Source organism: Hesperophylax consimilis, chromosome 1 (genome assembly GCF_061612785.1).
Source record: "Hesperophylax consimilis isolate HC1 chromosome 1, BYU_Hcon_1.0, whole genome shotgun sequence".
Lineage (NCBI taxonomy): Eukaryota > Metazoa > Arthropoda > Insecta > Trichoptera > Limnephilidae > Hesperophylax > Hesperophylax consimilis.
In genome coordinates this window covers 34888798-34909426 of record NC_142836.1, presented here as the reverse complement: position 1 = coordinate 34909426, position 20629 = coordinate 34888798, and the positions used below count along the sequence as shown (strand labels likewise).

The window sequence follows — 20629 nt, the reverse complement described above, 5'->3', positions numbered from 1 at the left end:
CTTATATTTTAGAATAATAAAATTCTATTTAATTTCTATCACTTCCGAATAGTCCCAGCCTAGTGAGGTGGTTTGTATACCAAACCAAAATAAAATTGTTTTGTAAAAAAAAAATCATTGAATAAAATCCCAGAAGAATTAAATATTAAAACATGTAAAAAGTCCTTCGTCGGTTCAATAATAACTAAATGGTTGATTACTGGGGATCAACTGTCGGGGGGGGGGGGGTTAACTGTCGGGGATCAGGAGTCGGGTCACCAAGCATATGGGCCATAATTCAGTCTCTTTAATAAAGTTCTCATGAGGTGAAAGTGTCCTGCTAATAGTTCCACTTATTGCCTCGGTGAATCTATAACCATATTGACAAGTCACCTGACTCGATTCAGGTTCGAACAATTAATTAGATTTTAAAATTGTTTCATTATAGGTATTCTTAAAGTTACTCAAAAAATAAAAAAAACCAAGTTTAATTTTCAGATTTTATATTTTTCTCAGTTCTTTTTAATTTATTAATATTAAAGTTAAGGTTCAGACAAACTAAAAATTATCTGAAGATCATATTTTTTCTAACGGAATTCAGAAAAATTGAGATCTCAAGCAATTTGAGGTTTGCATGTTCCCATGTGTGTTAATGCGAAGTCATTGTTTGGAGGTGCTTCCTTAGACGACGGGGGCAACGGGGAGGTGAGCTCCCTCGGCGTGGAAGCCTGTCTCGTCAGCGAAGAAGGTGACGGTGATGGGGTGACCTTCGGGGTCGAGGTAGGAGTAAGATCCCCTGACTACGATAACCTGCTCGTCCTTACCTTCCTCGTTCTTCACCACCTTCAGCTCTCCGACCTCTTCACGGACAATCTTGTTCTCGGTTTCGAATCTATAAACAAACGAAAATCAAAATTAAAACATTTTATGGTAGGGTATTATTTGCAATCCATGGCATAAATATGATGGGTAGGTAACTCACCCGAACTTGTAGGCTCCCTCGGGCTGGATGTCGAAGTCTGACCTGAGGATCTTGATGGGCTCAGCTGGCACTGGGCTGGACGCGGCCAGGGCAAACGCCGCCAGGAGGAAGAAAAGTGCCTGCAAAAAAGAAATATCTAGTGTTTAACATAAAATAGCCAAATCTGTGATTCCAAATTACTAAATCGTATAGAATGCCTAATATTTTTCATAATTGTTAAAATTGGTCCACAAGATCACTAGAGTTCATAAATTCACAAGATGTTTTTTTTTTTACATGGAGGTTTTTCATAACTTTTCAATATTATATGTTTTATCACTGTCACAGAGAAACCATAAAATGTAAAAGATTATTAAATTGGTTTCCGGTTAAACTATTTCACTTTAATTATTTTATAAATCGGAAGAATTTATTCTTACGATTTTCATGTTGAGAGGTTTAGGTAGAGACTGTGCTGAAGACAGAGATGAACTGATAAAAATTACCATGTTGCTCCTTCTTTTATACAATTCGTTATCAAGTTCGGCATAAAAAACCAGTCAGTATTTTTTACGTAGTCAGGATGGCAAAAATGTATCATCATGCGTATGCTCAATCTATGAATAGGGATTATTATTACTACATTCTTAATAATGGTTTAATTTTTAATAAATAATACCTCAAATAGTAATATTTCATCATTAATGACAGTATTAGCCACTCTCAGACGAAAGATGTGAAGTCAAAAAAGATTCAGCCGCATCTAGGAATTGAGTGTCTTATTTTTCACATTCTTCGTTGTCAATAATATTCTCTTCAATGATTAGTTTGTTTTATGCTCAAAATTATTGTTTGAACTTTTCTCTGTTTCTATTTTGTTTACTCTTCTGCCGGCAAGTAACTGGCTGTCATTTGTCTTTTTTTTTTTTTTTTTTTTTTTTTAAAAGAAAGACAAACATTCCCAGGTTACGAATAACCCGACAATGTTTGAAAATCTCCTACTACCACCACAGAAAGCCGAAAATGTTGCTTGTGTTGTGATGGAGGACTTAGCCAGCCGAGGAATCGAACACGCGACGCTCGGGTGAGACCCAAGCGCTATGCCCACTCAACCACTGACCGGTCAGAGTTATGCCTTTGTGAGTTATGCTTGTCAGGTTATTTTAATAGCATTGTATAACATAAGGCATCTAGAAAATTACAAATATTGGCCGAAAACTAGATTTTCTAATTGTTTCTGAAAACGAAATGTTTACTTATGTATACTCCAGACGATAAATATTGCATCTTCTAAAATTTTATGATGTAAAATGATTTTTAAGCACCGTGTCTACGTATCATTTATCGGTAGGTTAAAAACGTCATTATCGTATAGGCATTTTTAATGACCAATTTAAACACATAAAAAAATGTGTTACCATTGATCATATCAAGCTGATATTGTGATGAAACAACATCAAGCAAATATTTAAAAACAGGTAATATAGTACCTTCTTAATCAGTGTCTTGCAGTAGAGGTGATAATAATTATTTTTTGTGTTTAACCGATTATTGTTTGTCATTTACTTTTCCATATTAAGCTAATTATTTTTGTTAAGGTTTTGGTTTTTTTATCATTTTTGTTATTACTTTTCACTAGAACATCCATGTGTGTAAATTTTTGGGCATCATGCCTGTTTTACATTATTCTAAATTGGGAGGCGGGTTTTGGTACCAGCGCCCCAGGAACCATTTATTGGATAACCAGCACCTCTCCATAGATCACCCAAAGTTGTTAACTATGTTAAGTGATTTAGCAGTGGTATCTGGGTTCATCGGGTGAGGTGTGTTCAGGATGCGCTTGCCCATCATTGTCAGACAGGTAAAGGCTGGTTTGGGGAGACCCTTTGACCTTTCCAACTGTTCTCTCGACCCCTGGCCTTGAGCCGCATTGGAAGTGATTTATTCATATTCCCGTCACTCCTGGACTCACTGATCCCTAGATTCTTACCCAACCCTCATGCGTTTTAGCCTTCTATTCCTTAAAAAATACCCTCCACACAGCATCCCAAAAGATATATGGTAGGCTCTGAGGGAAATTATTTTCCGTAAAACCTCTTGTGTGGGGTAAATGTAAAAAAATATATCCGACGGAATTTAGGAAGATAAGTGATGTGAACGTGTCACTACTTTGCAATTAAGAACGAGTAGAAAATATGGTAAAAAGTTTTGAATATGTTTATTATAATTTATATTCTGTGTCAGCTGGATGTTGATATAATTCATCAGTATCGCTGCGAAAGGGCGATGTCAGGAGGTAGGAAGTAACCCTCTTATAAATAATATGTTCAATGTGACTTTTTATTAATTAAAATTGTTTCCGGTAATTATTTCCCCTGAAACCTTCTGTGTGGAGTTAATATAGACCTTTGCACTACTTTTTCAATATGAATTGTCTTCTCATGAATTAAAACAGGGAAGGTCTGCGTACCCCCAAATGAGTATAAGTTTCCATGACTCTTGATCCCCAACATTTGGCGTCCCTCTGCCAGTTCATCCCTTTTCCAATTGATACCTCTGCTAGTTGATCCCTCGGACACGTGATCCCCCGTAGGATCATTTCTGTTTTACTTCCTCATCGGTAACGTAAGTATGCAGTATTGTATTGTCGTCAAATGCAGTAACACGTGTATGTGTAGTATGTAATTTTTTTTTAATCTGCAGAATATCTTCGCTGCACAGCTGTTCTGGGACACTTACTTATATTATTATATGTAGGTTGGTATCTATAACGTATTTTCCCCAAGCTGACTGCATACGAGTATATAGATAAGTTTGTCATCTTTTCTTATTTAATTGAATATCCTGTCTGACTACCAACGTATATCGTATTTTGTTATTCGGTGGTATACCCTCTTTGCATACTCCTTTACACACGGCAATATCTTAGCAAATACATTTGCTTAACTGGATTTCCACTCAAGACGCCAGCATAAGTATATCAACTTTCGTTATACGCCCCTATGTCTTATCTGCATACTTATGTTACCAATTAGGATACAAAAATATATTTGTTCCCGTATTCTTATATTTTAGAATAATAAAATTCTATTTAATTTCTATCACTTCCGAATAGTCCCAGCCTAGTGAGGTGGTTTGTATACCAAACAAAAATAAAAGTGTTTTGTAAAAAAAAAAATCATTGAATAAAATCCCAGAAGAATTAAATATTAAAACATGTAAAAAGTCCTTCGTCGGTTCAATAATAACTAAATGGTTGATTACTGGGGATCAACTGTCGGGGGGGGGGGGTTAACTGTCGGGGATCAGGAGTCGGGTCACCAAGCATATGGGCCATAATTCAGTCTCTTTAATAAAGTTCTCATGAGGTGAAAGTGTCCTGCTAATAGTTCCACTTATTGCCTCGGTGAATCTATAACCATATTGACAAGTCACCTGACTCGATTCAGGTTCGAACAATTAATTAGATTTTAAAATTGTTTCATTATAGGTATTCTTAAAGTTACTCAAAAAATAAAAAAAACCAAGTTTAATTTTCAGATTTTATATTTTTCTCAGTTCTTTTTAATTTATTAATATTAAAGTTAAGGTTCAGACAAACTAAAAATTATCTGAAGATCATATTTTTTCTAACGGAATTCAGAAAAATTGAGATCTCAAGCAATTTGAGGTTTGCATGTTCCCATGTGTGTTAATGCGAAGTCATTGTTTGGAGGTGCTTCCTTAGACGACGGGGGCAACGGGGAGGTGAGCTCCCTCGGCGTGGAAGCCTGTCTCGTCAGCGAAGAAGGTGACGGTGATGGGGGTGCCTTCGGGGTCGACATAGGAGTAAGATCCCCTGACTACGATAACCTGCTCGTCCTTGCCTTCCTCGTTCTTTACCACCTTCAGCTCTCCAACCTCTTCACGGATAATCTTATTCTCGGTTTCGAATCTAAATGGGAATAAAAAAACGAGTTTAATGAAACATGTGCACTTCTAAAACTTTTCCAAATTGCTGTAAAAATGATGTAGAAAATTTTGCTGTCGGTTATTGCTGGAATAGTCTCCAATCATATTTTTTTATATTTTGATTTGAATTAAATTATTAACATTTAAATGGTGCGGTGAACTCACCCGAACTTGTAAGCTCCCTCGGGCTGGATGTCAAAGTCTGACCTGAGGATCTTGATGGGCTCAGCTGGCACTGGGCTGGACGCGGCCAGGGCAAACGCCGCCAGGAGGAAGAAAAGTGCCTGCAAATAAGAAGGTCCATTAGTTTACATCACCCATGTTGAAATAAATGGATAATGCATTATTTTTAATTTTTCACGAATAGTTATTTTACTCGTTTTTTATACACTTGATTTCATATATTTTAATTTTTTTAACTATTTTGAATATTTATACTTTAACACTGTCATGAGAAAATCAAAGTAAGTATGTTTAATTTAATTCTTTACAAACGGTTTCACTTTTTTTTATTTAAAAATCAGAAGAAACTATTCTTACGATTTTCATTTTGAGAGGTTTAGGTAGATGCCGTACTGAAGACAAAGATGAACTGATAAAAATTACCATGTGACTCCTTCTTTTATACATTTCGTTATCAAGTTCAGCATAAAAAAACCAGTCAGTAATTACAAAATCAGGATGGCGAAAAATGTATGGCGTTAAAAGTCTCATTCTACGAATTCGGTTCTTCTGAATCGTCTAGCCTCGAAAGGCTATTCATTCACTAGATTCTTATTGTAGTCTTGTTCCTGCCTACAAGTGACAGCTTGGAAAAAAACACTGCTAATAATGACAAGTAAATTAAATCATTCTGTACTTGACTTGCCAAGATGAAAATCGAGAAATTTCGTTTCTGTAGAATCAAAAAATATTGGACTCTATTATTAATATGTATTCATTACTGCCGCCATGGATGAAACCACAGCAACCTCCTTGAGTACCTCAAGGACGATGTTGAGTTTTTACTTATGACGGCATTATAACACTTTCCCAATACATGCGTACACCTCAGCGCAGGTTCTTCAGGTGAGTTGTTAATAAAACTATTAAAATGTATTTAAAAAAGAATATAAATATATAAAATAAAATTTCAAATATAGAATAAAATTAATTTTCTGGTGCAATATATTGTACAGGTAGGTACTATATTGCTTGTTTGAATGTGAAAGGCTCTTCAGTTCCAGTTTTGAAAATATCACATTCATTCGCACGGGGAAATTATGTTGTTATAACTGATTTACCATTTTTGCTGCTAGCGCATCCTATCCACGATTCCCATCAGAAAAATGTTTGCTTTTCAAAATATATTATTCGTACATAATGAAAAACCTATAGATAAATGCTTGTTTTCACATCGCCGAGATGATTATATTTATAAATGTTATGTAATTCTGTAGGAGCCATTTTTATAAGTTCAGAGGACTTCCTAACCTTCCTCCTCTCCTTCTTTTTACAGTTAACTCGTATATTATTTATGTTACTAGGAAAATATTGTCGTCTAGGTATTTTGATTTTTGGTTTTTTGTTTTTATTTTTCATGTTTCTTTTTAATTTTTTCGTTTTTTAATTTTTCAGTCTTAAATTTTCAATTTTTATTTTTTATTTTTTCGTTTTTCATTTTTCATTTATTTAATTCCATTCCAGGCCCTGTTTAACCCTGGTCCTGGACCCGTTTCAGATTTTCTACAAATTTTGATCAGCCGTCAACATTGCCATCCTGCTATTAGGTTGGAGCACTCTAAACCGTCTCAACTCCCATAGAATTTTTGTAATCATTTGAAAATATATCCATTTGAATATTCATTAAGAACATTCAATATAAATTGGCCTCAACTTTCATCGTCCTTTGAATGGATGGAATGTTTGTCTTCCTTTAAAGAATGTAACTTCTTATGAATTTATTTAAAATTACATGGTCGTTTCAAATTATTTGTGCTGGGGATAAGAACCTTGATGAAGGTCATGGGCATCTTTTTCATATTGATAACGACCAACTGAAGGCGTCAGTTAAATCTAAACTAGGCACAACATAAATTTGAGTACTTTTATTTAACTTAAAATAGGTTCTGATATCAACAGTTTCAGCATTATTGGACCACATATAAGAAAACCAAAAACGTTTGGCAAACGTTCATTGGATTCTATGAAATATATTGTGCCCTTATTTTGCACAAAAAACTATCCATTTTAGATCATCGTGCGACGATAAGTTTCTCCTTTACGAATGGATAAAAATGATCAGACCAACAGAAAATTATGTTGACTGTTCTGTTTTCTCTGCTCGGTGTAATCTACGTAAGTTTTTGTGTTAAATTCAAAATTTAAAAAATCATTTCAGCTGAGAAAATCAACAAAATTCATATGAATAACAATGGACACAGAGTACGAGTGGCCCTTCAAAAGTTAAAGGAGTAAGTCTTTTAAATATTACCTCATCCACCATACTTACTCCCTTAATATTTTATGTTTTAAAACCATTTCAACAACTTCTTACTGAGTATGGTCTTCAACAACTAAACTATTACTGAAAAAGCATTTCTAAAATGTATCAATTTCAGATCACTGGAATTTTACACCATCTAAATGAATGTCCTTGTTTTAACAAGCATTGATTTTATTATTTTATCTAATGGGGCTTATTTAATCCAATAAAGTTTAATTTGAAGCTGAAAATGGCATTTGAATCTAATGGTCATAAATCGCATTTTTTTCACCCCGGGGAAAACTCTAATGCATAGACCACATAGCTACAAAGATCTATTGTTCAAGCTGAGGAAACAAATTATATTGGTAATTGAGAGAATGTTGGGGTATTGGCCTAACGATTTCAATATAATTTTAATATTGGTTTTGTCGAACAATTGAAAATTTAAAAAAATGAATGCAAACAGGTTTAATTTTTAGATTTTATTATTTTTCCGTTCTTTCTTCTTTTGAGTTCTTTTTCAACATAATTATTTTAAAGTTAAGGAAGATGCAAGCTAAAACATTGTTTGAACCCTATATTTTCCTAATAAAATTTAGAAAAATTTAGCTTTCAAGCAGTGTGAAGGTCACATCTTCCCATGTTTTATTGTATCCTTGTAAATTCAGGCGATGTCATTGTTTGGAGTCATTTCGAAGGAGGGGTTCCTTAGACGACGGGGGCAACGGGGAGGTGAGCTCCCTCGGCGTGGAAGCCTGTCTCATCAGCGAAGAAGGTGACGGTGATGGGTTTACCTTCGGGGTCGAGGTAGGAGTAAGATCCCCTGACTACGATCACCTGCTCGTCCTTGCCTTCCTCGTTCTTCACCGTCTTCAGCTCTCCGACCTCTTCACGGACAATCTTGTTCTCGGTTTCGAATCTAAAGAGGAATAAAAAAACAGGTTTAATAAAACATCTTTGCCTCATTTTGAAATCCATCACATGCTCCAGTGGCAATAATTTCACAACTTTTGAAGACTTATTGTCACTATAATTTGAATTATTTTTTACTTTGGTCTCAAAATAGCTTGGCTTGGTTTCTTTGTTTCAATTTTTGGAAACTGTTTCGTTTTCTTGCCACTGTTAGTTTTCAATTCAATAGTATGGCTAACTTGAGGAAATAAAAATGGTACACGTCTCGGTTTGATAAAAATTATTAATATTTGAATAATGTGGATAACTCACCCGAACTTGTAGGCTCCTTCGGGCTGGATGTCGAAGTCAGATCTGAGGATCTTGATGGGCTCAGCTGGCACTGGGCTGGACGCGGCCAGGGCAAACGCCGCCAGGAGGAAGAAAAGTGCCTGCAAATAAGAACGTCCATTAGTTTATATCACCGATGTCGAAATAAAGGATAAAGTGAAACAAAAATATTTTTTCAAATTTGATTCATTTAATTTTTATGAATGTTGCGTATTCCTGGTCCTTCACTTCAAAAACTCATTAGACGATCTTTTTTAGAATATATAGTTTTTTTATAGCTTCTATGTAAAATGAATTTTCACTGTCTCAAAGAGAACAAAATTTCGCGTGTTTTGTATTTTTCGCTTATTTCAGATTTTTTTAAATTATAAGTACAAGATGAATTTATTCTTACGATTTTCATGTTGAAAGGTTTAGTTAGCTTGATGCTGCACTGAAGACAAAGAAGAACTGATAAAAAATACCATATGACTCCTTCTTTTATACATTTCGTTATCAAGTTCAGCATAAAAAACCAGTTCTATTAACGGACGAAAAGAGTTTTTTTCTATTTCAACGGACTCGTCTTCACTTCACTTTTAGTCTTATCGGTAATTTAATAAATACCTGTTATAGGCCATATAAGTTAGCAGATTTACCTTTTCGATTAATTAATTATACATAACATCATTTCGAATGTGTGTCCTTCTGTGCGAGGGTAAATAATTGTCAAAATAAAACGTTCAATGGCTTTATACACAAAACATGTCAATGATTTTTAAAAATAAAAATTGTAGGACGTTACTGAATAAAATTAGTTTAAATAATTACAAGTTTTTTTGTTTATGTATGTCGATGTTTGTATGAAAATAATAATTGCACTATTCAATTACAGATTTACGAACATTTCTTTCGAAAAGGGAAAAAAAATAAACTCTTTTTTCGCTTCACAATATCTACAGTGGCAACGTCAATAGATAAGCAAGAGATAAGTTTTATAATTTATTTATTTATTTTATTGATACATGATTTAGAGAGTGCATGTGATTTTTTGTGATATTTCACCCTCCATGCAAGGGATAATTCATAATGAAAAGTTTTTAAAGTGTTGGTTATTCGCTAAATTAAGTTAAAATTAAAAAAATTGTTTTTTAGACATACTTAAATTTGCAATTGGTTACGTTAGTTTCATACAAGAGGACTTGAATGATGAAAAAAAATCCCTAATGGCCTATGTCATCTTTGAAGATTCCGCGTGGAGGGTCTTTTTATGAAAATAACAGAGTTCAAATTGTTTCCCGATCCGGATTGCCACGCAGTAGGTGGGCAGACGCCGCCAAGACCTACACAAACCTCACGAACCCGGGCACCCTTGCTAAGTCACCAAATGTTGCGGACCACTTGGGGTGACATAATATGACAAAGATGTTGATTATAAAGGGTTCCCGTGTGGCGGCACCCATACCTCTTCCCAAATTATGTGGATACAAAACGATTTATGAATTTGTTCGTTCATTGCTTTCCCCTTTTTGCCAAGCACAAAGATAAGTATTTTATAAGCAATAATTATTAGCCTGAAATACTCATCCACATTGAAAAATCTCCTGATAAAAGATACATGACGCCAACGGGACTTGAACCCGTGTCCTTTCAATTTATTTGTCCTTTTTTCTTATAAAATAATTGTTACCCTTTGTGCTATGCACAAAAAAATCGTGTCTTAAACATTAGTTTACCAAAAAATAACAAAGATAAGTGTTTCAGATGTTCGATTTTTGAAGCTTTTTATATATTTGTGATAATAATATACTAAACATGTTATTTTTTAATTATAACCTTTCATAAAAATACACTTTAAAAATAATGCTATTTGATGTTTACCGTTCAAAATTAGCGCCATAACCCTTAAGTTCAAGTGAATTCATTATTGCATGGCTATTTATAATTAACGTGATGAGCTATCAATGCCTTGCTAATTAATACTGATTATTAGGGGCTTCGTGCTATGATCAATGATGTAACTACATTATTCTAGATGAAACGGAGTTTCGGATAAATCCCAAATGATATAATGCTAACCATAAATAATGCTGTCCCACTTATAGAAATGTACTGCAGGCATACTAGGTCAAATGCACTAATAATTTTCTTGGAACATTAATTGACAACAAAAATACGCTGTCACATATTCTTGGTTCCCACAGGTTGACTTTATTGGACTAATTTACCAATAACGAACTATGTTTTGCAGTTTTAAACATTATTTTATTGGACTAATTTACCTACAACGAACTATGTTTTGCAGTTTTAAACATTATTTTATTGGACTAATTTACCAATAACGAACTATGTTTTGCAGTTTTAAACATTATTTTATTGGACTAAATTAACCTACAACGAACTATGTTTTGCAGTTTTAAACATTATTTTATTGGACTAATTTACCTACAACGAACTATGTTTTGCAGTTTTAAAGGTAATTTTATTGGACTAATTTACCTACAGCGAACTATGTTTTGCAATTTTAAACATTATTTTATTGGACTAATTTACCTACAACGAACTATGTTTTGCAGTTTTAAACATTATTTTATGGACTAATTTACCAATAACGAACTATGTTTTGCAGTTTTAAACATTATTTTATTGGACTAATTTACCTACAACGAACTATGTTTTGCAGTTTTAAACATTATTTTATTGGACTAATTTACCTACAACGAACTATGTTTTGCAGTTTTAAAGATAATTTTATTGGACTAATTTACCTACAGCGAACTATGTTTTGCAATTTTAAACATTATTTTATTGGACTAAGTTACCTACAACGAACTATGTTTCGCAGTTTTAAAGATTATTTTAATGGACTAATTTACCTACAACGAACTATGTAGTTTAAAACATTATTTCAATAAGTGAATTGGAATCAGGAGACTACATTATTATGGAAATGTTTTCATAAAATGATTTTTAAGAATTTTGAATTATCGCAGCATATTATTTAGAATTGTTACTGAAATTACTTTCAGAAGAAAATAATATACTTACTAGGATTATGTTTCACCCCAAATGGCGGTAGGACATAAAAATTATTTGCACATATGAATTCAATTCTGAAGACTGGTCTTGCGTAATAATTATTCTGGTGTTATTTTCATTCTAACGTTCTAAATTAATTAATTAAGTGTATTCGACTCATAAAGCCAATGTTGCTTCTTTGTTTATTTGGAAATGTTTTTACCAATACATGTGGGCTTTAATGTCAGTTGCTTATCGGTTATTTTCGATGCACGTTTAAAGTTTTCCAGCTGTGGCTGATAATATTAAAAAATAACCGTTTTGGTATTAAGTTTAGACCACTTAAATATTTTCCTATTTTTCCAGGATAATACATACCTGGGTATCGATTCTCCGATCCAAGCCGCTCGCAATCGCCGTCAAAAGTACATACTTTGGTCGTTATTCTTCAATTTAAACGTCAAAAGTCATTCAACTCGAACAACGAGTGGGTCGAACAACTCGTTGTTCGAGTGAAATGACTTCGTCAAGAATCGAGGCCCGGATCTACAATAAAACATACTTTTCAAATACTTTGCTTTTCACGATCTCCGTGGTTGAGGGTTAAGACTCTCGACTAGCAATTCGAAGTTCACAGGTTCAAATAAATTTGCTTAATTTATTTTTAAATTTTATTTTATTAATGAATTTGTATTATTACACAATTTACTAACTTAAAATAATACATAGTATACTTACGGCACATTCCAGAGTGAAAGATACTCTCAGTATCACACTGGTGTAAGACTACCATTCAGAATTGAAATGGCTTTAGCCGTGTTGGGTAACTAGGTACTCCCACTATCTTCAGCCTCACTACATATCCCAATTGGGGATGCCATAGTCTCACTGGCTCCAGACGGTTGAGAGCAGTTGGTACTCTTTTTAAAATGTAATTAAATCATAATTAAATGTCACCCCTCGCGATTGTGTATCACCCAGAAGCACGGTTAAAAATGGCAAACATGCATCACATTAATCAGTAATTAAAAAGAGTTAAATCGGTAAATTTGTTTTTATAATACGTGTTCAAAATATCAAATGATTGTTTCTTCTGATGATTTGTTTGTTGTTTTTGTTCTAACCATCCTTTATGTCATCAAATGTTAGTGAGTTTACTGGTGTTATCCGTTTTATGAATGATGCCATACCTTTTACTCGACACCTGACATCACATTTTATTCGCATCCTGCGAAAACCGCGGTGACCTTTAGTTTTGTACATTTTTTGACATTTATTGATAAAAATTTGAAGCAACGCACGCTCTTTGACCCTGAGTCATGTTTATATTTAGAGTTAGCATTTCAAAATCAATTTTGCCGACTTTAAATAATACTAGTAATAAAATGCTATTTTCTTACTTTGTTTATTGATCAGTGATTTAGCGCAGTATTTTTTTCTTGCATGCATCGATAATATAGTTTGTTGTTTATTAAATTGGAATATAATGATAATAATTTTTGTATTAATTTAACAATATCATAATTTAAGCGTTAATTACCTAAAAATTTATCTTCATGTGAAAGTAATAGCTTAAAAAATCAAGCCTCGCTTATCAAGTCCCGCACCTGTTAAAAATCTGTCTTTATTTTGTATGTAAAAATCATTAGCATCCCCTATCCGTGATAATATATAGTTCATATAATTGCCCAGCACACTCAAAACGTAATACTATAATGATTAGAAAGTTTAATCCTGCCTAATAATCAACGAATTAACCATCATAGTCAAATAGCAAAGAATTCAAAGCCATTAAATATCAGCAAAATTAGATACATGATTTTTTTTCAAATGCTAACGGAAATTTTTTAACAAATGCCTCACTAGCCAGACGCTTTAGTGACCTTATGAATTATGACTATTCAAGGCCGTGAAAAAACGGGCATCGTTATTTACACAATTCAATCAATCAAGTACTGGTATATGAATTAATTACTTAATCTTAGCATTAGAAATAGAAATATGCACAGTTAGAACACACACTGAACATCTGCCTCCGTGACATGTAGAAAATTGTTGATGAAATTTTTCCTTGAATCCGATAGTTCTGAAGTTACCTGCCTTCTGTTAAATAAATTTGCCTTCTCTATTGGAATATATTTGACATTTTTACATAATAGCAAAGATTCTTCCTACATCCCAAATGTGAATGCAAAGCAAAACCGGATTGTGTTGATTTTACATAATTATATAACATTAAAGTTTTTTTTAAATTTGCATTGCGTACATAAGCATTATGTGTCCAAACTATCGTCACCCCGAAGCAAGTGACACTTTCGAATGTCAAGGTTTTATTTGACTAAAACATTCAGAAAATAAGCTTTAATTATCAGAGTTTGGAGATTACAGAAGAAAATTCATCGACTTCTTTTATCTTGGTTGAATTGATCACTTAATTAAAAAGTAATACCTTTAACGTCATTACTTTTAGACACGTCTTAGCCTTGAGTTATATTTTTCTTGTTCACATGGTCAACAGACACTGGTCACATCGAGATGACAAACAATGACTTCGGGCGTCTCATGATGCAGCTAAATATTTGTCTTCGAAAAGTAATGCACAATTTATTGTTTTATTTGCATTTGATCAATTTCAGTCAAAGTAGGCCCAATTAGTGAATTATCATGGTTGTAAATTTAGGAAAATAAGGTTATCAATTCATCTCGTAAAGGAGTGCTCACCTTACTAACACAACATACCTGTTAAATAGAATAATGCAGATATTCAAGTTAAGAGCGGAATATCCAGTTTATTAAAGTATTTCCATTCAAATACTCCAACTGCCATCTCAGTTTAACATAGCAACTAGTTGGTAAACTAAAAGATACGCTTCAAGGTGAAATTATACATAAATTTTTGGATATACATAATGTTTCAGACTTTTTCAGTATTCAACTTGAAATGCTTCGTTTCAGTAAAGCGTATTAATATTAACAGGGGATTCCTGTGGAAGATTCTAAACACTTTAGCGACTGCAATGCACTTATTTCAAAATTCATGTAATTTGACGGTATTCAATATGTCATCATCGAATGAGCCAAAAAAAAGTATGGTTTAGTGTGCAATAGATGATCTGAAGAAATTCCTGGATGCCTTCTTATTTTTGTGACCGGAAAACTCCGCGTCTTTCCAGCGGATAAGCCTTTCACATGAGTATAAAATATGTTGTGGAAAAACACGGCTGATTTGTTGCCATGATAGCTTACTGGTTATAGCAACCACCTGGAAAATTTGAGGTTCTAAGCTTTAAGGACTTACGTTGCGATACCCTTCTGGTGTTTTGTTGGAACAAATACATTGTTATGATGAGTTGGTAATTGGTTTTGTGTCTTTATTTAATTACGATATCCATAAATTATGGTAATAGGCAGGGAAAATAAATTATTCTTTTAATATCATTTTGTTGATATTCGTTGCTTTATACAATGTCTAGGCGGTTTTATTCACTATGTAAGAATCTCAATGATTATTCTATTTTTAATTGATTTGTTGTTTTTGAATGGTATTTTTATGCCACAGTAATGTTGTAAAATAAAAATACTGGCTTGGGAACATCTGCCATAAAATTTCAATAGAATGACCTTCAATAAAATTTACATCGAAATATCTTTTTATAACATTTTTACATCCCTATTATCAAATATGATGTTCTTGGGTAAAATTCTTTTTAACGGACTCAAAGATCAAGGGTCAATATCGGCCTTCTTAATGCATAAACACCAGTTTTTTGTTTGTTTTAGTACTGTTGCAATTGTTCATTTTATTTGCCTATAACCTATTGCCAACGTCTCTATCTCTTTGGTAAATAGCGCATACTTATAATTTTTCAAAAAATACATTTAATAGTGCTCTCAGCAATAAACTCGTTCTACTGTAAATTTAATAGGCCTAGGTAATTTATGCAGATATACAAATTTACACTTACTGGTTGTATCAATGCTACTTATTATAATAGAATTTTTTAAGGTTACGTTGAAATAAATTTTCAAACATAGTCTTTTTAGTATCCCGTTAAACTACCGATAAGTAGTATGTCAACAGGATATAAGTACATGTTCAATTACTATGTAAATATGTATACATGATATTATTATTAATTATAAATATACATAATGTTGTTACTACTTATAATATATTTATATATATGCACACATAATCTAAAATAACACAAAATCTACCTGCTAATAAATATTGATTGATACTTATGACTAGTATACAGTATTTCTACTTATGAGTCATGTTTTCAGCATATATCGGGATCTATTTGGGAATTTCCAATTTTTTATGTTACTTGGCAACATTTGGAGCATTTTAGGCACATTATATTCTAGGGTTCGCTGTCTGTATTTATTGCTATATTTTGGAACAGGCAGCCTTCATTCTTTGTGAACCTAGTGTTGGGCTCATGTTCCAATTTAGTTTAATATTCAGAGTCAAACATATGCTGAATCAATATTTTGTACCGTAGAAAGGCCTGCACAGGCAAGTTTCGATACAACAATGAAATGTTACGTCTCTGAGAAAAAATATTTTGAAACTAATAATTTAATTAATCAAATAAATAATAAAACTTGGGTAAGGTATAAATATTATTTTTTTCTTCTTTATTTTTTTAAATTTTCAATTTAAGTGGTAAATTACATTCGTATATGGCAGTATAAAGCTGACGATAGCTGAGTCCTAAGAAAAAGTAGGATTCTTGCAACCTTCATGTTAATCACATTATCCTTAGCAAGGATCACATATGTTTTCAGGAGGTGGGTGGTTTAGTTTGTTTAAACAACGGGGGCAACGGGGATGTGTGCTCCTTCGGGGTGGAATCCGTTCTCATCGGCGACGAACTTAAGGGTGATCAGATTGCCATCGGGATCGGTATAGGAGTAAGATCCGCTCACAATCAGAGCCTGAGCATCCTTGCCTTCCTCGTCCTTAACTGTCTTCAGCTCTCCTACTTCATCGCGGGTGATCTTGTCATCCGTTTCAAATCTGTAAAAACATTTATGTTATCGTAAAATAGAGGTGAAAACATAAGAAAGCCCCATTTTTAAGTGTCAAGTGTCGCAAAGGGATTTTGGACTAATGGACGTCGAATAACAGTTATCAACTTACCGGGTAAGTTCAGATTTATGTTTTGTGTATATTTTAATAGTTTTTAAGTTAAGTTTGGTAGAAGTTTCATAAATATAACAAAATAAATGTTTTATTCTCTATCAGCGAAGTTGTTAATTTTAAGGAATTGGTAGGAAGACCACAGATATATTTTTGATTAATTTTACAGTGAAATCAATCAAATAAAATAATGTATACTCCTGTGATATCCTGATGAAGAAACCGTTGATTCCGAAACATATAGATTTTTTTATTATTAAAACCAGTGATTAAAACTAAGTGTTGTGGTATTATTTCATCAATAAGGGTGCTATATATTACTTTTAGAATTATTGAAGAAAACAAGTATTTTTTAACCAAATGCCGTCAGATGAAGTAAGTAATAAGTGTATCATTTACATTTATTGAATGACTTTATCAAATAAGTAAAAATGCATGTCGAAAAATCATTATTTTTTTAATGAGTGAATAACAGAGGTCGCGTAAAGAGAATGACTAAATACCATCTTTTCGTTTTATAAGAATATATAACGTTTTCGACGGAATAATTTCGGTTTAAGCATGTCACGTATCCTTGAATATATTATAATGCGCTTGAAAAAATCTACTTTTCTCCACCTCGATGAAGTAATCATCGCACCCAAGTGCCAATGATTAGGTGATTAGGTAGGTATTTGTTTTTTATAACAAGGCCGTTCAATAGCCACTTATGCTCAGAGCTGGATTGAGAGAAAATACTGTTGAATTTTCGATAAATACATAGAAAGTTAATTTAAGACATTTAAAATCCCAAAGGAGTATTGTTTTACATATGGTTTCTATATTCCATTCTATATACGTTTCCACTTGGTAGAATTTAATTTAACGGGAAAAGGGTCCAAAAATCCTGTCAAATTTCACATCTCGAAGGTGGGTAAAGAGTAAAAACCTCACGCTCAGATAATAATGATGATTTTGCTTTATATATACGAATTGTGGTCAAAAGGAAAAAGATTTTTTCTTCTAATATTCAGAAATTAAACCCAGACAGTTAGTATTAGGAGACAACAAGGGGTGAAGAAAATAAGTCTAACAGCTAGCAAAAAAAAAATCCTTTTTATAGTGTTCTGTGATGTATGAAGGTTCAGACCTCAAGGTGACAAAAACGAACAACAGAAAGCCAAAAGGCTAAAAACTAATCTCATAGTATTTCAGGGTTCTAAAAGACAAAGAGACAGTAAGATATGGACAACATACGGTTTACTGAAAACCAAAAGTCTTACAAAAAACCTTATCATTGTGTTGCAGATTAGGGTTCAGGGCCAGGTAACAAAAATAGGTAACAGACAGAGAAAGGAACAGAAGAAATTTAAGACATAAAGAAAATTACTCGTTAGTGTTCAGGATTTAGATTCAGAATTTCAGGGGACTAGGGTACAGTGAGTGTTGGGTGGTTTTAGGAATTTGTTGACCTACCCAAACTTGTATCCACCAGCGGGGTCGATATCGAAGGCTGACTTCAGGATCTGAGCAACGGGCTTGTCTCCGGGAACGGGGACTGCGGACACGAAGGCAACTGCGGCCAGGACGAAGAAGATTGCCTGCAAAAGAAAATTAATATCAGAAACACCAAAAAAAAATAAAAAAATAAAAAAAAATTCCTTAAGACTGTTTTCCGGGTTAAATGAAAACTACAGCAACAATATTAATAAAACACGTGGATAAAAAATTTCATATCACTGGACATTGGCCAATTCGGTTGTGAAATTTTTGATGGTTGACAGTTTATTTGACGAGTGGACTTACCAATTTCATGGTGATTGCTTATTATCGTACAGAGGCAAACCAGATACTGATAGCTAACAAATTGACGAAACGTCTTTTATACTCATCCCAAGTTACTTAAGAGTAAACAAGTCCTATTAGCAGCTACTCGTGTTGTTTTACTTAGATATATGTCTCCTTTACAACTTACAAATGCACTTTGGTCAGAGCATAACAATTTATTCCTATTCAATTAATCGAGGTTCTTATTGATTTCTAGAGATTAATTATTGTGATTTTTTCAGTGAAACACATGTCTCGTCGTATATACTATATGTGTTGGTTTTTCACATTTTTACGAGTATTATATATATAAAAATATATTTGAGTTAGATCTCGCTATTACTTTGTTTGCATTGCATTAGTGAACTGAGTGGAATATCTTCACACTGCTCTCACTACGAGACCACAAATATACCTAATCAAATTTTACGAACCCTATTAAAATGCAAAATAATAATAATATCTTTATTTAGGAAAGTTTACACATTACAACTATACACACATATTATGGTGTACATTGATTTGTAACTTTTATATTTAAGGTTATAAAATTAACAAAAATGAAGAACTATTAATACAAACATAATATTGTAAATGTAAAAAGAAAATAAAAGTACAGTTGAGGTCTCTCAAATACCGCCTCACTAGGCTAGCCTGTGTTGAGGCAGAATTTTTCGTGTTAGTTCCTAATACTTTAGAACATACATATACTTGTAAAGATGTATTTGCTCAATAATGTGGTGACTTCAATAACTGCGAATTTGGGTGAAGGCCCTATTCTTATTTTTGATCCAAATTTTTACATTATCTTTGAAATGTTTTTGTGAATCACATTGTTTTATGCTGTCTGGAAGAATGTTGTAGAGTCATGTCGCAAAGTATTTAAAGTTTCGTTGACCAAACGTAGTATGTGTTATCGGTATTTGTAAGTTTTTGTTGTTGCTTCGAGTACATCGTGTATTTGAACATTTTTTGTAGTAATTATGTATATTTGAGTATAGATGTGTTAGGATAGTTTTTGCATATAGCTGCCGAACATCAAACACATTCATAATATTAAAAATTAGATTCGAGTCTGTAATTATAGGTAGCCTTAGAATTATTTACACGATATTAGATATTAGATCCATTAATTAAAGCTCAAAAATTGATAATGCGGACTATTTACAAAGTACACTATATTCACCCCACGAAGGACTTATTTAACGACTTCAAAGTACTCAACATAAAATCCTTATACGTCAAAAATATATCCTCCTACTATAAATTCAAACATACGAAAAAAAATATTTTTGAATCGACCCATAATACAAGATATTCCAACAAATCGAATTATACTATTCCCCCAATAAAAACCTCAATGGCACAAAGACAATTTAACTTTCTTGCTCCAAAAATATTCAATAATTTAACGTTAGAAATAAAATCAATAGCCAAATACGACAGTTTCAGGAAAGCGCTCGGGGATTTTTTGATGTGTGATTGTTATAGTGTTAGTAGCCTATTCCAAGTACTCAGATAGAGGTGTATATATTGTTTATATGCGTGAGGATGCGTCATATGGGTGTATGTATACATGTGCTGTTATATGTATATAGGTATGTCTGCTGCTATATACACATGTGTGCTTGCATGCACACATATTAAAAATTATATATATAATTATGTACATTTTTACAATCTAATGCTAATTTACTTCTTTCTCCTTTCTAATTTCTATCTTCTACTTTTTATTACAATTTTTCCAAAATTTTAGCTTCATCTATAGTTATTAATTTCATATGTTTACACTAGATTTCATATTTCATACAAATTAATTACACTCAATTGGTCACCATGAAACAGGCAGCCGCCTAGTATGGTGATTCATTATATCTACTTTATGTAAATTTCGAAACAATGTAACATGTATTAAATAAATAAATAAATAAATAAAAATAAATAATAATGATGATTTACAACATACCCATTGTGACGTCGTCTGCTTATCCGTTACCTACTGGAATATTGCATCCCCAAAATAGTTTCACTCTCCTGGGCAACATTTTATGTTCTGTACCGGGTTTTACGCTAGCCC

At 32.9% G+C, this 20629-nt stretch overlaps 4 protein-coding genes across 4 annotated transcripts; all 4 read right to left on the bottom strand.

Annotated features, from left to right (window-relative positions):
- Positions 1-465: 465 nt before the first annotated feature.
- On the bottom strand, positions 466-1427 carry LOC149426737 (larval cuticle protein 1-like). Its single transcript, XM_089638260.1, has 3 exons — positions 1381-1427; positions 962-1080; positions 466-871 (listed from the first exon to the last, which is right to left on the bottom strand). Exons 1-3 carry the CDS (start codon positions 1387-1389, stop codon positions 661-663), a joined length of 339 nt encoding a protein of 112 aa, XP_089494386.1. The 5' UTR covers positions 1390-1427; the 3' UTR covers positions 466-660.
- Positions 1428-4468: 3041 nt separating this feature from the next.
- LOC149426736 (larval cuticle protein 1-like) lies at positions 4469-5485 on the bottom strand. The gene is made up of 3 exons (XM_089638249.1): positions 5432-5485; positions 5057-5175; positions 4469-4874 (listed from the first exon to the last, which is right to left on the bottom strand). Exons 1-3 carry the CDS (start codon positions 5438-5440, stop codon positions 4664-4666), a joined length of 339 nt encoding a protein of 112 aa, XP_089494375.1. The 5' UTR covers positions 5441-5485; the 3' UTR covers positions 4469-4663.
- A 2340-nt stretch (positions 5486-7825) lies between these two features.
- On the bottom strand, positions 7826-9112 carry LOC149426735 (larval cuticle protein 1-like). The gene is made up of 3 exons (XM_089638235.1): positions 8995-9112; positions 8583-8701; positions 7826-8277 (listed from the first exon to the last, which is right to left on the bottom strand). Exons 1-3 carry the CDS (start codon positions 9106-9108, stop codon positions 8067-8069), a joined length of 444 nt encoding a protein of 147 aa, XP_089494361.1. The 5' UTR covers positions 9109-9112; the 3' UTR covers positions 7826-8066.
- Positions 9113-16213: 7101 nt separating this feature from the next.
- Positions 16214-18688, bottom strand: LOC149426734 (larval cuticle protein 1-like). The gene is made up of 3 exons (XM_089638222.1): positions 18532-18688; positions 18202-18326; positions 16214-16623 (listed from the first exon to the last, which is right to left on the bottom strand). Exons 1-3 carry the CDS (start codon positions 18538-18540, stop codon positions 16413-16415), a joined length of 345 nt encoding a protein of 114 aa, XP_089494348.1. The 5' UTR covers positions 18541-18688; the 3' UTR covers positions 16214-16412.
- Between the last annotated feature and the right edge of the window lie 1941 nt (positions 18689-20629).

Bases quoted from the DNA above. Each gene is read 5' to 3' on its own strand.
- LOC149426735 (XM_089638235.1), bottom strand. From the start codon at position 9,108: ATGCTGAACTTGATAACGAAATGTATAAAAGAAGGAGTCATATGGTAT. The intron at 8,702-8,994 runs GTAAGAATAAAT...TCTTATTTGCAG, and splicing joins AACCTTTCAACATGAAAATC to GCACTTTTCTTCCTCCTGGC. The intron at 8,278-8,582 runs GTGAGTTATCCA...ATTCCTCTTTAG, and splicing joins GAAGGAGCCTACAAGTTCGG to ATTCGAAACCGAGAACAAGA.
- LOC149426734 (XM_089638222.1), bottom strand. The intron at 16,624-18,201 runs GTAGGTCAACAA...ATGTTTTTACAG, and splicing joins GCTGGTGGATACAAGTTTGG to ATTTGAAACGGATGACAAGA.
- LOC149426737 (XM_089638260.1), bottom strand. The intron at 872-961 runs GTGAGTTACCTA...GTTTGTTTATAG, and splicing joins GAGGGAGCCTACAAGTTCGG to ATTCGAAACCGAGAACAAGA.
- LOC149426736 (XM_089638249.1), bottom strand. The intron at 4,875-5,056 runs GTGAGTTCACCG...ATTCCCATTTAG, and splicing joins GAGGGAGCTTACAAGTTCGG to ATTCGAAACCGAGAATAAGA.